General features: G+C 48.4%; 1 protein-coding gene across 2 annotated transcripts in view; it reads left to right on the top strand.

The window, feature by feature from the left end:
- LOC135245017 (son of sevenless homolog 1-like) overlaps positions 1 to 15,983 on the top strand; it is a 45,440-nt gene extending 29,457 nt beyond the window's left edge. Inside the window, exons 11-23 of one of the 2 annotated variants that reach the window (XM_064317782.1) lie at positions 3,398 to 3,479; positions 5,002 to 5,124; positions 5,818 to 5,921; positions 6,127 to 6,349; positions 7,830 to 7,949; positions 8,489 to 8,651; positions 8,796 to 8,913; positions 9,660 to 9,832; positions 10,248 to 10,364; positions 10,734 to 11,004; positions 12,593 to 12,637; positions 13,819 to 13,940; positions 14,461 to 15,983. In XM_064317782.1, coding sequence (XP_064173852.1) covers positions 3,398 to 3,479; positions 5,002 to 5,124; positions 5,818 to 5,921; positions 6,127 to 6,349; positions 7,830 to 7,949; positions 8,489 to 8,651; positions 8,796 to 8,913; positions 9,660 to 9,832; positions 10,248 to 10,364; positions 10,734 to 11,004; positions 12,593 to 12,637; positions 13,819 to 13,940; positions 14,461 to 14,958 — 2,159 coding nt within the window. In that variant the 3' untranslated portion in view covers positions 14,959 to 15,983. The remainder of the gene's footprint in view (positions 1 to 3,397; positions 3,480 to 5,001; positions 5,125 to 5,817; positions 5,922 to 6,126; positions 6,350 to 7,829; positions 7,950 to 8,488; positions 8,652 to 8,795; positions 8,914 to 9,659; positions 9,833 to 10,247; positions 10,365 to 10,733; positions 11,005 to 12,592; positions 12,638 to 13,818; positions 13,941 to 14,460) is intronic. The other variant, XM_064317773.1, reaches the window with a different exon arrangement.
- The last annotated feature ends 153 nt before the right edge of the window (positions 15,984 to 16,136 follow it).

Here is a 16,136-nt window from a genome sequence, read left to right as displayed (position 1 = left end):
ATTTCAAAAAAATCTAATGATCCCCCCAGTCCTGCTGTGCTGGGTTGATTGCTTTTTCGTCTTTTAAACGCACGTGGACATCTGCAGTGAGTCAAAACACCCTTTAAAATAGTGCTTTTAGATCGACTGAAAAATCTTTGATGCGACCAAACGACAAAACAAGGGAGGAAAGAGTACGCAGTGGGCACAGATTCAGGAACAAAAGAAGAAGAAAAAAAGTCTACTTCCTCCTTTTTTTCTGGCGCGTTCGTCACCGTGCCGCTATTTAAAGACGTTTTCTAGCCCCTTTGTAAATATTTGGGAAGCGTCCGAACGTCACCAGCCGGGGTAGGATGACCCCCTTTGTGTTGGTGTCATTAAAGCGCTGATAACAAACACCGCCGTTCGTTAGAAACAAAGCGCGTTTTCGGTCTCCCGGCGCTCGTAGACAGTGTGTCTCGTTTCCCCCCCTTCTGCTGTTTGGCATTTTTTTAAAGGTTTGTCAGCTTCAGGTGAAAACGTTCACCGCGGAAAAGTTCGTGGTAATCGCTCTGTTTATTTACGCCTCTCGGCACCGCGCTAAACTGTTTAAACAACGTCTTAACAACCTGGCCTAAATACCAGCGAAGAAGAAAGAGGGTCCCTGTACGCATTAGCTGGCGGGTGAAACGTTTTACCCAACCCGGCTCTCCGGGTCTTTGATTGAATCCGTAAGCCCTTAAATAAAATAATTAAGATATTTTTGGGACAGGTCAGAGCCCGGTTTATGTAAGCACGTGGTAATTTTATGAGGAAGCTCGCCGGTATCACCTCCATTAGTGCCCCAAATGATAACAAACTCCTTTTAAGTAGGCAAATTTCCTAGAGCTATCCAAATCTGAGACAAAGAAAAACAGTTCATTAATAAAGGTCTTACCAGTTTTATTAGAGAATCAAACTGTATTTGTGTTCAAAATTCAATTTATTTTGAAATTGCTGGGCCAAGTTATCTCATTCTACCAAAAAGATTCTTAATAGTAAACTATGCATTATGTACTGTGCATGTAACTGTCAATGTGATCTAAAAGTGTATCCCTCACTATTTTAATACTGGTTTTTTTGTTCACGTTTAGTGTTTACTGCTTTCCCGCATAATTGGGCACTTCTGAGATCCCAGGGAGGATCTTGGGTAATCGGTCAGTTTGTAATTCTGCAGTTCGCAGTCTCTCTATCTGCTGGATTAGGTTTTTTAATGTTTTTAAAAGTAACTACAGTGTGAAGCCACAGGAGCTGAAATTCCTGTTCTGGGTGGTGCCGGGCTCCCCTGCGCTCACCCCCCTAAATAAACTTCCTCAAAAAAAACGTTGGGAATAAATTTAGATCCTGTATTTTCCTGTCGAGTTTCCAGGGCTCTTTTCAGGAAAATGAATTGTGCGGTTATTTTAATTGGAGTGGGGGGGAAAAAGGTGCGTCCTGTCTGTGGACCCTCAGGCGTGGACCCCCCCGCCCCCCACCCCACCCAGTCAAACAGCTCCCAGCATTATCTTCCTGGGATGCTGTGTGTTTGAAACCCAGGCCTCACAGGGGTGCTTCATAGTGTGAGTCTGATGCTAACGTAGTGTACGCTAAAGGAGATCTGCGTTGTGTGTTTCTGTTATGTTTTGCTGAGAGAGACAGCGAGGGAGGAGGAGGAGGATAAATGTTTTTGTGTGAGCTAAGAACAGACCTCATTATGGTGTTCTGAAGTGCTCTGTCTTGGGTTTATTTTGAAGTCTGGTATAATTTTGCCTGCCTCGTGTGTGTGTGTTTCTGTGTGAGTGTGTGTGTGTGAATGTGTGTGCTTGTGTGTGTGTTTCTCTGTGTGTGTGTGTGTTTCTGTGTGCATGTGTGTGTGTTTCTCTGTGTGTGTGAATGAGTGTGTGAGTGTGTTTTTATGTGTATGTGTGTGTGTGTGTGTGTGTGGTTCTCTGTGTGCATGAATGTATGTGTGAGTGTTTGTATGTGTGTGTGTGTTTGTGTGTGTGTGTGTTTCTATGTGCGTGTGTGTGTGATCTGTTGTGTTTTGTGGTGTGTGTGAAGTTGGGGCTGTTGTCTGTGTGTGGAAGCTGTGTTTTATCTAAGTTGGTGTGTGTGTGTTTTATTGTGTGGTGGTGTTGTGAGTGTGTTTCTGCTGGGGTCGAGATGCGTGTTATCAAGTGTTGTGTGTGGTGTGTGTGTGTGTGTTGTGTGGTGTTGTGTTCTCTGTTTGTGTGAGTGCGTGTTGATCTATTTTGGAGATGTTTGCGGGCCGTCTGAGTTCAGGCGTGTTTCCCCTCTATACTCAGGCTGATTGTTGTAACGCACTGGGGCGCTATTGTTCTCTCCTAGCGCCCTGCAATCCATCATTGAACGCTGCCTCGGCTGCTCTGAGTATCACTGCTGGGCCCTGTTTAGCCCTGTTTGGCTCTGAGTATCACTGTTTGGCCCTGTTTAGCCCTGTTTGGCTCTGAGTATCACTGTTTGGCCCTGTTTAGCCCTGTTTGGCTCTGAGTATCACTGCTGGGCCCTGTTTGGCCCTGTTTAGCCCCGTTTGGCCCTGGACTGGCCCTGTTTGGCTCCTGCCCCTTTCATGTTTAATAATACACATGCACGTACGCACGCACACACATACATATTATGTGCACACGTGCGCACATACACACACAGGGGTCACCAGGGAATTCCCAACCCATACAAACACACACACACACACACACACATATGCAGGAAGACGTGCCTGTACACAGACATGCGTAGTATGTACACACACTCACACATGCACACACAAACACGCACGCATGTATGCACGGTAGTGAATTTGTGGGATCATTTAACAGTATATCCATGTGCAGAAGATTCTGTTTTTCCCTGCTTATGAGATGAGAAACGGTCCCATCGGTGATTTCGGCAGTAACACAATAATTTTTAAAATATAGTTGAAATAGCTATAGATTCTGCTGTGCTTGAGTTTATCATAGACGCTAACTCCGTGTCTCTGTTACGGAGCTTAATGTAGGTAATGATGCCTCCCCAGACATGTTAGATTTGAACATAAATATCCATTAATTCCCTCCAGTGGAAAAAGCAAAGGATATTGTTGATTACTGTGTTGTAGCTGAACTGAAACCCACAGATTTATGGGTAGTTTGACCGCAGGTTTTTTTAGCCAATGTTTTTGTTTGATACGAGAACAATGCGTTTACAACGGCTGGTGAACAAGGTCATGTCGTCATGGAAACCCTCTTAGTCAGCCTTGGAGCTGCAGTAGGATCAGAAAATAAGATCTCTGCCCGGGGTTTCTGGTGTTTTTGTCTGTCTTTTTTTTTTGGTTGAGACACAGGTTGGATGAAACCGAGATCATGGAGTTCTCCCTCTCCCTCTGCCTCTGAGTCACAGTCTTCTGTTTCGTTTCATTTTTCAGATCCAAATTTTGTGAGGACATTCTTGACCACATATCGGTCCTTCTGCAAACCCCAGGAGCTGTTGGGTCTCTTAATGGAGAGGTGAGTGTCGGTGCGCTGCATTCTGGGTAAAATGTGCTGTGTCTGGTCCCTCCCCCCCCAAACTGGGGGATGTGTATATTTTATACTTTCCACTGAAATTCGCTCCTTATTTAGGTTTTAATCATTAAGAAATACATTTTCAATCAGTCCCTTGCCACTCACATGACATCAAACAAACAGACCTCGTAGCCAGTCGTCTTCTTGTTGATTACTGGTTCTGTACATTTGCTTTCCATAAAGGTTAACATAGCGAGTTTACGCTGGTTCGATAGCTATGTGGTCATTATAAGAGTTGCCGATAAACCACCACAGCTGCGGCAGCATCGCAGGGATCACTCAAATCTGTAAAGTCTTCCAGAGTCCTCTTGGACAGAAACAAGTGTCCTGTTCTTCTGAGAAGCCCATAGAATAAAAGAGAAGTTCGAGTGAGTTATCGATAAAAATATATTTTTTAAAATTGCTAAAGCGAATAGTCACATGAAACAGGATTGAACCTTGACCTGCATTTATGTTAGTAATAACTTAATTTGACCACATAACTATCGAGCCAGTGGATAAAGATGAGTGAAAGCAGGCTTGAGGTAAGTCTCCATTGTCTGATTTGTTTTAACTTGTGACCTAGGACAAGAGCTGGGTAGCTCAATAGTCTGTCGAGCTCGGTGGTCTGTTAGCTTGGTGGTCTGTAAAGTCATATTACTCTGAATTGGTGGTCTGTAGAATCATTTTGATTGGTGGTCTAAATATAACTCAGGCAGTGTCCTGAAAGGCACTTGAACTGATCCTTCACAGAAGAATAAATGCAATATGGATTTCTAGCAAATTGCGGATTTGACGTCGACAAATTGTGGATTTTACTGGTCACATTTTAAAACAAATTAACCTCTCGTAATTTTAAAGTTTCAGTGTACTGTACGATTGCTTTTTATTGCATTTAGACTTTTCCTTTTTCTTCCTTTATGACCTCGGTCCTTTAGTTTTTTCTCTCATTTTATGTAAGTCGTTGTGTTTTTATGTTTTTAACCGCTATTTTATTGTCTTTTATGCCTGTGTAAAGCGCTTTGTATTGCCACTGTGTTTAAAAGGGGCTATATAAATAAACTTGCCTTGCCTTGACAGCCAGGATTAAATGCAGTGTCATAGCTGCTCAATCCCTGGTCACTAGAAGCCATTAGCTTGCTGAGAATAAATGCTAACTTTTGCAGTGCTGTTTATTTAGTAGCAGGTAAACGGTAGTTAGCCTCAGTTGATTTGGTGATGGTTGAAATGGAGCGTGTGAGCGGGGCAAACATTCCGGAAGTTGTGCTCAAGCTCCGCTCAGCTTATATGTTATGGTACGTGCGTGCGTGTGTGTGTGTGTGTGTGTGTGTGTGTGTGTGTGTGCATGTGCATGTGTGAATGTGTGTTTATGTGTGTGCATGTGTGTGTGTGTTTGTGTATTCGTGCATGTGTGTGTATGTGTGTGTTTGTTAGGTTATGGTGTACTTATGGGGACCTCAGACTGACACTCTCCCCCCCCCCCCAGGTTTGAGATCCCGGAGCCCAAGCCCACAGAGGCGGATCAGATGGCCCTGGAGAACGGCGACCAGCCGCTCAGCGCCGAGCTCAAACGCTTCCGCAAGGAGTACGTGCAGCCCGTCCAGCTCAGGTACGCTTCTGCCCCGGACCCGTCCCGAACCGGGACGCCCACAGCTCCCGCAGTCCCTCCCAATCCCTGAACATCCTTCTTCCACCTGGGAAAAGTATTGGTGAAGGGTTAAATATCCAGCCATCTTTGAGAACTCTGGGAAAATTGGTCTAATCATAATAATAATAATAAGCCTTACTTGCTAACTTACTGCCTCCCACTCAGGTCTTCTGCCCTTGAAAGTGAGGGGAAAGTCATGTGAAAGTGTGCAAATGAGGGAAACGAAGCCGTTTACAGCGAGAGAAATGCATCCATTTCCTCTCTTGCCGACTCATTACCTTGATGTCGCTTTCTATCAAGTCCTGGACTATCAGCGTGTGCTGATGGTGCTAATAAATCGGACGGCTCACTGGGCTGTACATTAATTCCGCACATCCCAGAAGTCATCAGTCACTGACGAGAGAAGTGCGTCCTTCTGTGGACGTAAAATATTTTGAAAGTTAACGCGTGTAAAAAATTTTATGTCCACCTTGCGTTTTATAGGCCAAAGAAGTCTTTTTGAATTTCAAAATGATCTTTTTGAAAACTGTCATTGCAGAGTGATGGAAAATGCAAACCCCTGTCTGTGTGTTGAAAGTAAAATGCCCACCTGCCAAAAATCTCACGATGCCTGAACCCCTTTCCCCCACCCCCCACCCCCACCTCTCGCCACAGAGTTCTGAACGTGTGCCGGCACTGGGTGGAGCACCACTTCTACGACTTTGAGAGGGACGCAGAGCTCCTGAGGCGCCTGGAGGAGTTCATCGGAATGGTCCGAGGTAGGGCCCGTGTTGCAAGCAGCTGCTTATGGCACGAACTCGTTAATCCCCAGTGAACTGGTCGAGCTTGTGTCATGAGCCCGTGTCAGTTTCAGCTGCATTTATGGACAAACTCGTGAACCCCAGCTGAAGACTGTGAGCTTGTGGTCTGACCCTGTTACAGGACAAAGGTGTGATGTTGAGTTGTCCTTCCCTTCCCCCTCAGGTAAAGCTATGAGGAAGTGGGTGGAGTCCATAACCAAGATCATTCTGAGGAAGAAGCAGGTCCAGGCCAACGGCCCCAGCCACAACATCACCTTCGGGAGCTCCCCGCCCCCCATCGAGTGGCACATCAGCAAGCCGGGGCAGACCGATCAGTTCGACCTCATGACCCTTCACCCCATCGAGATCGCCCGACAGCTCACGCTTCTGGAGTCGGACTTCTACAGGTACTTCTGTCTGGGGCCCCAACCTGCTTCTGTACAGCTATGCAGGGCTGAACTGTGGTCATATAGTCTGTTCCGTGGTTACTATTGTCTGCCTTCCTTAATGGGGGGGGGGTGGTGGTAGTACAATAATTAGGGAACTGGACTGATAACTACCGTTCAGTTGGGGGACACTACCGTGGTAGACTTGCACAAGAAACCCTGCTTGAACTGAATTGCTTCAGTAAATATCTAACTGCATTAACGCATTGTATGTAAAGAACGTACGCTGTGCGAGTCACTAAAATATAAATGCTGAAGGACTCTTCTGTACTCTGGGCTTACGGCCTGTACTTCAGCTGATCCATCCATGATGTTCTGGAATCTTCCCTTGTGTTGCTGCTCTCCTCATACAAGCTCTCCAAACACTCCCGGGCGCTGTATCTGGGGCTGGGTTAGTCAGGATAGCAGATGGATTAAACCGTTAGCCGCAGTACATCCCTGCCATTAACCCCTGAAATAAGGCCGCTAACTAATGATCACATCGTCCGTGGACTGGATGCGCGATTCGCGGCTGTGGTTCCCGAGGGAAGTGACCTCATTAAAATGGCACCGCGCCGTGAGCGGTGTGGGGGACGGGGTTTGCTGATGCTGCAGTAAGCGGAGCTCCTCGTGAAAGCCTCGTTAAAAAAGAACCTTAATGACCGATTCAGGTTCCTCTGCTCACACCTCAGCCAGGTTACTGGTAATTTAAAGTTCAGCGGGTTTTTGCAAAAAAATATCCTCTCAAACCAACACTTGTTTTGATTATTTAGTGATAATTAAACCCATAGTTAAGGTGTTTAAGTGTCTGAGTATGACTGAAGGTTTATTCTGTAGTTTTGTGTTGAAGGATAGGTTTTTCTGCCTGTTCCCCGTCAGGTTGCTGTAATTTCCCAGCATGCTTTGTGATCTCTAAACCTTCACACCACCAGCCATTGCGTTTGTGACTCATAACAAGGGAAGCAAACAGCCTACTTCAATTTAGCGAATTCACGACACCACACACACACATAACAAAAACAGCACAACAATGAGCATGCACACACACACACACACACACAAAAACAAAAACGCAGAAGCATGCACACACACACACACAAACAAAAACAAAAACGCAGAAGCAAGCACACACACACAAAGATCCCCACACACATACGCTGTACTCTACAAGTAAACGCGGGGGGGGGGGCGCACACACCTTCCCTCCCCCTCCTCGATGACATCGTGCTACCGTGGGAACGGGCAGCTCTGGCCGGCCCCAGGGATGTCCCCCCCGCTCTTTTCCCAGGAGGAAATGGCGCGTCCCGGCGGCGCAGTGGAAGGTGCTAACGCCACTGCAGCTGTGAGTCTCAGCTCTGTGAAGAGCTGCAGGTGTGTGTGAGCGGCCTGTCGAGCTGACCCCCCCCCCCTCTCCTCTGTGCCCCCCCCCCCCCCTCCTCTGCCCCCCCCCACCCACCTGCAGGGCCGTCCAGCCGTCGGAGCTCGTGGGGAGCGTTTGGACCAAGGAGGACAAGGAGCTGAACTCCCCCAACCTCCTGCGCATGATCCGCCACACCACCAACCTCACGCTCTGGTTCGAAAAGTAAGACCGACCCCCACCCCACCCCTCCTTTTCTTCTTCCTTCACTTACTTCTTCCTCGCTTTCTTCATCCTCTCTTCCTCACGTCATTCCTCCTCCTCCTCCTCTCTTTGTGAACCCCCTGACAGGTAGAGCTGCTGTGTAATGTCAGTCACTCACTTATATGGCTGAAAGGTGTTGCACTGTGTTCAGTTAAAAACCCCCCTGTTGGTAACTCAAGATGGTACTGCCCATTATGGACTTAAAATGGAGATTGTGAAGTCTCTCATTCCAGCAGAGATTACAAAGCTAAAGCAGTTTTCCTAAAACCTTCCATTTAGTTTTAAACAAATATGTTATTTAAAAAATTCAATTTAAATCTTATAATCTTACTATCTCACATCTTGTTCATATCTTAAACAAGGTTACTTTTTTTTGTCTAAATGGAGATGTCCAAACATTGGAGGCTTCTTAGAAAGCACCTGTACAATGGCTTCTGAGGCTGTGTGGTAGTGCAGGCCTGAAGCCTGGGGCTAGAGTTGTTCTCTCTCCCGCTCGCCAGGTGCATCGTTGAGGCGGGGAATCTGGAGGAGCGGGCGGCCGTGGTGGCCCGAATCATAGAGATCCTGCAGGTCTTTCAGGAGCTCAACAACTTCAATGGTGTTCTGGAGGTGGTCAGCGCCATGAACTCCTCGCCCGTCTACCGGCTGGACCACACCTTTGAGGTACAATAGGGAAACGTCCATGACCCCAGCAGGGTCAGAGGTCATCTGGGTATAGTTAATTGGCTCTGTCCAAAGTTTTTCAGAGAGTGGCTGCTCTGTGTGCTTAAATGAAACTTTAACTGAACCCGCCCCCGTCTCCTGCAGCAAATCCCCAGCCGGCAACGGAAGATTCTGGAAGAGGCCCATGAGCTGAGCGAGGACCACTATAAGAAGTATCTGGCCAAACTCAGGTCCATCAACCCACCCTGTGTGCCTTTCTTTGGTATGTCCCGCCTCTCCCCATCCTGCTTGCACAATGGTACGGCCGCCGCAGACATACGAACATGAGAATAATGATGAGAGCTCGGCTCCTATAGGCTTGTTCTTTGCCAACAGAGTCGATCAGGGATCTCAAACTCTATTCCTAGAGGGCTGCAGTGTCTGCAGGTTTAACTCCAGTCCTGGAGGGCTGCAGTGTCTGCAGGTTTAACTCCAGTCCTGGCGGGCTGCAGTGTCTGCAGGTTTAACTCCAGTCCTGCAGGTTATAGTGTTTTCTTTTTAATCCGAAGCCAATTTATGAAAATGAAGCTGAAACACAAAGACCCTGTGGCTCTGTAGGATTGGAGTTTGATTTCATTGATCTAGGGAATATCCACAGCTGCTTTAAGTTTGGACTTGAACACCCCAAGAGTCTCTGTCTCTTCTGCATGACTTGGCAAGAGTTCCACTCAACTCTCAATGCAACAACACCTCCTGACGTCAGTGTGAAATGCAACTCATTTTCTTCCTATTGGGAAAATAGGGTAGCAATAATCTTTTTTTGATGTGTTTGTTGTAGCTTTAAAGCCCTCCCAGAGCAGAAGCATTTGGCTACAACTGGCTGAAGAACCTCGGTGTTCGATTACGATGTCATTTAGCGGTGCCGTATCTGTTAGCTCCGGCTCCTAAAACCCTCGAGGTATGGCCAAGTCAGCGCAGGTTTAGCATTTCCACAACCTCGCTGAACGTCATGCTTCCGCTCCTCCCCAGGAATCTACTTAACGAACATCCTGAAGACGGAGGAGGGCAACCCGGACTTCCTGAAGAGGCACGGCAAGGAGCTGATCAACTTCAGCAAGCGCAGGAAAGTGGCCGAGATCACCGGGGAGATCCAGCAGTACCAGAACCAGCCCTACTGCCTGCGGGTGGAGAACGACATCCGGGTAAGACCCGCCCACTTTAAAACACTTTGTTGAATGCTTGATTCTGATTGGTCATTTCAAGAATTCTACAGTCGAGTGTTTCTGAATAATGACAGTTGCTATGGATAACAGACCGCTGTAACTTGGAACTCTTTTCATATCACTCACATTGTCGGGGGGTTCTTTGCCTCTGCGTCGGTCATTATTTTTCGATAGCTGACCACCTCATCAGGGATTATCCCTTACTTAATTCCCCAACACCGCAATAGAAAATGTCTTCTGTAGATTACCATGACAGCAGAGAGGCATGATGCTGGAGTGATTTTGTTCTCATTTCTAACAGAACTTGTGAACTGCAGTGTTAACCCCTCTTCCTCTGTTCTGTTCTGATCTTCCTCCTCCTGCTCCTCTCTCTCTCTCTCTCTCGGAAATGCAGAAGTTCTTTGAGAACTTAAATCCGATGGAGGACAAAACGGAAAAGGAGTTTGCCGACTACTTGTTCAACAAGTCCCTGGAGATCGAGCCCCGCAACGCCAGGTCACTCCCGCGATTCGTAAGTAGCATTTCTCTCTGGCCTTCAGTAAACGGCACCCTCCTACAGAGGGCCCGTCTGAGTTTTGCAGCACGGGTGCAGTTCTGCTTTTGAGAGGGCCGTTAAGTAAGGAGACTGGACTGTAACTCGGAAGTTTCAGGTTTGCTTCCCAGGAAGGGGCATTGCCATTGTGCCCTTCGATGAGGTACTGTTTAATTAAACTGAAAACGGACTCTATGTAAAACCCAGTGAGCAGTGGGAGTTGCTGTGGGTAATAGTATCTGCTGAATTGCCATTGTTATCTGTCCTGTGAAGGACAGGGGGTTTGGTTTGGGAAGCGGGGCAGGGTTTTCTTATTCTTTTGTGTCTAACCACCCTCCTGCCCCACAGCCCAAGAGGTATAACTGCCCCCTGAAGTCGCCGGGGGTGCGCCCCTCCACGGTGCGGCCGGGGACCATGCGGCACCCCACGCCCCTGCAGAACGAGCCCCGAAAGATCAGCTACAGCCGGATCCCGGACAGCGAGACGGAGAGCACGGCCTCCGCCCCCAACTCGCCCCGCACGCCCCTGACCCCGCCCCCCGCCTCCGGCGCCTCCAGCTCCACCGACATCTGCAGCGTTTTCGACTCCCCCCAGGCCCCCTCCAGCCCCTTCCACTCCAGTAAGGGCCCCGCCGCCCCTCACGCACCCCAGAATCTCAGCCCAGAACCCCACACCTCCACACCCCCTCCAAAAACTCACACCACACCCTCGCCAAAAACTGATAGCACACCCCTGCCTAAACCCCACAACACACCACGCCCACACCACACCCCCGTCAAACACACCACACCCCACAAAAAAACTGACACCACACCCCTGCCAAAAACCCCCACACACCCCCCCACCAAATTCACAAGATTCCTAGACTCTGAACATTTTCAAAAATATTTGAAATATTCTATTTTCTGGAGAGTCACGGAAAGCGCTTGGACGTCCCACAGCCCATGAAGTCTAGAGGGTGGTTTGAGGAGTAACCTGCTAAAGGGGGGGTGTAAGGTGCCCTGCAGAAAGGGGGCGTGGCTACCTGGACCAAAACCTCCTGCCTAACCCCCTCCCCCCCCCTCCGGATCATCGGCCCCCACATTAACCGTACCGCCGAAAATAAACTAATCCCCCCCCACACTAACCCATTCGCCTCTCCCCCCTGGGCGAGCGGCCCGCGCCAGGCTTACGCAAGCGGCCTGGTTTCCCCACTGCGCACACAAAGGGCCGCTTGTCCCCCCGCAGACGGGCTGCAGGAGCAGGGCCTGGAAGAGCACTGCGTAAAAACAGACCTTTCACCTCAACGCAGCACTCTGCGTTCGGGGATTTTAACATCGCAAATGTACGTGTGTGTGGGCCTGTGTTACACGTACACACACAGACGCGCACACACACGCACAAACATGCGCGCACGCTCACACACACACCCACAGACACGGATACACACCAGGGTTGGGGGGTCGGTTCCATTTCACTTGAGGGAATTTTCAGAAGTGACCTGAAATTTAGTAGCATGGACTGGAGAAGGAAAATGCCCGTAATGTTCTCTGAGAATCTTTCTCTTAATGAACCTGAATTGACATTGAAGTCATTCCAACTCTTTCACGCACGCACACACACACACACACACACACACCGACAGGCATGCTTCTAAACTTTGGGGGCATGTCTTTGTTGCTTCGTTAGGTGTGTTTGATTAAACATGAACTGTCTGGTGCTCTCCTAGCTGCTCTCTGAAACACAGGGCTTATCTTCTCTGTTGTACGAAGTAGTTCTTGGCATAAGTTCCCTGTGTCTTAGGAGCTGAACTTCATCTTACTGTTATCGTTAAGCAGCGTATCCTGAACTGATTTACCAGTTTCGACAGAAATCTTAGTCACACAAGATTTAATTGTGTTAGTCACAAAATGGTGAGTTTGTAATTTCCTGGATTTTCTGCTGAAAACTGGCTTACACAAATTGCTGGTGTGAAGGACACTCCTTTGGGGGCTGTTTCTGAGACTCTGATTGGTCCTTAAATTCCATTTATATAATTCAGACCTTGTGATTGGCCCTCAGACTGTACTGGAGCTTTTTCTGAGCCGGTGATTGGACCTCAGACTTCACAACCATTTTCTGAGCCTTTGATCGGCCCTTGTAATGCGTGAATGATGCAGCCGATTGACCCCGCCCCCTGGCCCCGCCCCTGACCCCGCCTCTCAGGTGTTCTCTTCTCTCTCCTGCAGACAGTGACACCATCTTTACTGCAGTCTCACTGCCACGCGGCCCACGTTAGTACAAGCTTCCTTCTGCGTTCTGCCCCACCCGCCCCCACCCCTCCACCCCTCCACCCGCTACGCTCATACTGTACCCCCCCCCCCCCGTCCTGCCGTATGCATGACCCCACCCACTGCTCCATCTGTCAGTCACACACTCCCCATGTTTCCAGGCCAACAAGGGTTGAGGAAATTTAGTTCTGTCTGGAATTAGCAGTTGAATGTCAAATTCAGTTTGTTGTTATTAAATAGAAATGGACTTTGGTTTCAGTCGTGACTTTCTGTTTCGTCTTATAAAAAAAACAAAAAAAGAACAAAGTTGTTTACTTGTAAAGCTTTAGCACAGAAGCAGCAAGAAGCGGACCGCTTGCTGCTTGCTAGAGATTTACCGTTTACTGAGGAAGAGTTGTTCAGTTGTGCGTCCGCTGATGATTAGATTTGGTCCTTTCTGGTCAGCGTGACCAAACCCTGATCCTCTGGCCTGGTTGTTCCTGTCCATCGTGAGGTCACCATAGCACCCGGTCATCGCTTGCATGAGACTTAGCTCACACACACACTCTCAAACACTCACTCACATACACACACACACACACACTCTCAAACACTCACTCACATACACACACACACACACACAAAAACACACATATACTCCCATGCTCACACCCACACTCACGCACACGCACGCATGCATTTACACACACACGCACACACACACACACACACACACACACACAGAGGGGTCAGTGCAGTGCAGTGCATGCTGGTTCTTTAGCCAGATGTTCACTTGCCTGTGTGTGCTTCCATTTCAGCTTCTGTTCATGAGAGCAGACCACCACATCAGCTGTGCTGTTTCTCAGTGCGCTGTGCTGCTGTTCTAGTGTGTGACAGTGTAACAGTGGTAGGGCTGTTGTGTGACACGTGATTGTGCTTTGAGCAGAAGAGAGGTTTGTTTCAGAATGTGATCAGCTGATTGGCTGTACTCCAGGTATCTTTCTTCCCACACGCGTTACATGGTGGAAAGAAACAAATGTCTGGCACTGAAGTCTGCCTGACAGTAATTTTTATTTTTATTGTTCTATTGTAATACTTAATTTTTTTCCAAAATTACTGGAACTGAACATAGACATATTTTACAAATTCCTAAGATGGCTCTTCGTTCCATAAAGTAATTAGGCCTGTGTGTGCTCCTCCCCCAGGGTCCTCCTCGGTCTCCTCCATGGTGAGCTTCAGCAGGAACGTGGAGGACGGCCCCAAACCCCCGCCTGTGCCCCCGCGCCGACGGCCAGAATCTGCCCCCGCCGAGTCCTCGCCTTCCAAGGTAACCCAGGCATCGCTATGGTAACGCTGACTCAGCAGGTAACCCAGACATCGCTATGGTAACTCTGACTCAGCAGGTAATCCAAGCATCGCTAAGGTAAAGCTGACTCAGCAGGTAACCCAAGCATCGCTAAGGTAATGCTGACTCAGCAGGTAACCCAGCATTGATGAATATTTTGTTTGAAAATTTTGCCAGAATTTGCCATTAATGTCTTATTCTTCTTGTGTTCTTGCATTTTAATAACCGTGTGGTCTGTTCTAGTGTTCTGATCAAATAGTTGTGTTCTAATGTTCTTGTGTTCTTGTGTTCTTGTGTTCTGTTGCGTTACTGTTCTAATGTTCTAATGTTCTTGTGTTCTGTTGCGTTACTGTTCTAATGTTCTAGTGTTCTTGTGTTCTGTTGCGTTACTGTTCTAATGTTCTCGTGTTCTTGTGTTCTGTTGCGTTACTGTTCTGATGTTCTCGTGTTCTTGTGTTCTGTTGCGTTACTGTTCTGATGTTCTCGGGTTCTTCCGTTCCAGATGATGTCGAAGCGCTTGGACAGCCCCCCCGCGGTTCCGCCTCGGCAGCCCACGCCCGCCAAGGGCTACTCCCCCCGCTACTCGCTATCGGAGCGCACCTCCGTCTCCGAGCCGCCCGACAGCCCGCCCACCCTGCCCCCCAGGGAGCCCGTGAGGTCGCCGGACGTCTTCTTCAACTCCCCGCTGCACCTGCAGCCCCCCCCGCAGGGCAGGAGGACTGAGCTGAGCCAGACCTTCTTCCCCTCCTCCCCCTTCAGCCCCCTCCCGCCCCAGACCCCCTCCCCGCTGGGCTTCCGGAAGCACCTGCCCTCCCCCCCCTCGCTGGGCCTGGACTGCGACTCGCCCCCGCCCGGGGCGACGGGGCCCCCCGTCCCACCCAGACAGAGCACCTCCCAGGCCATCCCCAAACTGCCCCCCAAAACCTACAAAAGGGAGTCCACCCACCCCTCCCTACACCGGGACGGCCCCCCTCTCCTGGAGAACGCCAACTCCTCCTAGACTTTGTTGAAGGGGGCCGGGGGCCGGGGGCCGGGGGCCGGGGGGTGGAGGGAGCGGACGGCCGTGGGGCTGGCAGTCACTCAAAACACTAAAGACCGGAGCAGAACAACAAAAATCAACAAAACAAACAAAAAAAAATGAATAACCACAAGAAAAACGTGAAATGAAATAAGATGAAATTAAAAAATAAAAAAACAATTAAAAAATAAAAAATCCGCCAGTCTGGATTTTACCTGAAAACATAAACGTGCTCTTAAAAAAGAACCTCCCGTTCAATATGATGATTGTCTTCTTATTACTGTGCAGAAAAACCAAGGAGAGTTTGCCTGGCCTGGTTTGGAAATTATTCCGTTCTGTGGTGTCATCATTTTTTTATTTTATTTTTTTTTGTTTAAAGTGAACTCATTTCAGCAGTCGTCTGTGAGCTGGCGGGTGTGGCCAGGAGAACCCTGGGACGCTTTCCAAACGACGCAGAAGAAAAAAAAAACAAACAAAAGCATCAAACTATTTTTCTCATGATAAAAGAAAAGTAAATGGGCACTAAGACATTGCTTTACTAAAAGACAGCCTAACAGCCAGCTGAGAGGCGTGGAACTCCACCACCCAGTACGGGCGCAGCACGGCTGGGACGCTGACAGACTTCCTACGCCTTCGCCTGAACACCGCTCCTCCGCATTAACAACACCTGAACACAGCTGCTCATCCTCATTTAAAACGTCTGAACGCACCTACTCATCCTCATTAAAAAAAACCCCTGAACACAGGTACTCATCCTCATTAAAAAAAAACCCTGAACGTAGCTACTCATCCTCATTAAAAAAAACCCTGAACTAATTCACATTAAAAACAACTGAACATATCCCCTCATTCACATTAAAAACGCCTGAACACCGCTACTCATCCTCATTAAAAACGCCTGAACACCGCTACTCATCCTCATTAAAAACGCCTGAACACCGCTACTCATCCTCATTAAAAACGCCTGAACACCGCTACTCATCCTCATTAAAAACGCCTGAACACCGCTACTCATCCTCATTAAAAACGCTGAACACCGTATCATCCTCATTAAAACGCCTGAACACCGCTACTCATCCTCATTAAAAACGCCTGAACACCGCTACTCATCCTCATTAAAAACGCCTGAACACCGCTACTCATCCTCATTAAAAACGCCT

The sequence above is a fragment of the Anguilla rostrata genome, chromosome 2, assembly GCF_018555375.3.
Source record: "Anguilla rostrata isolate EN2019 chromosome 2, ASM1855537v3, whole genome shotgun sequence".
Lineage (NCBI taxonomy): Eukaryota > Metazoa > Chordata > Actinopteri > Anguilliformes > Anguillidae > Anguilla > Anguilla rostrata.
The sequence above is the reverse complement of the archived record's forward strand: the minus strand, read 5'-3'. Positions and strand labels throughout refer to the sequence as shown.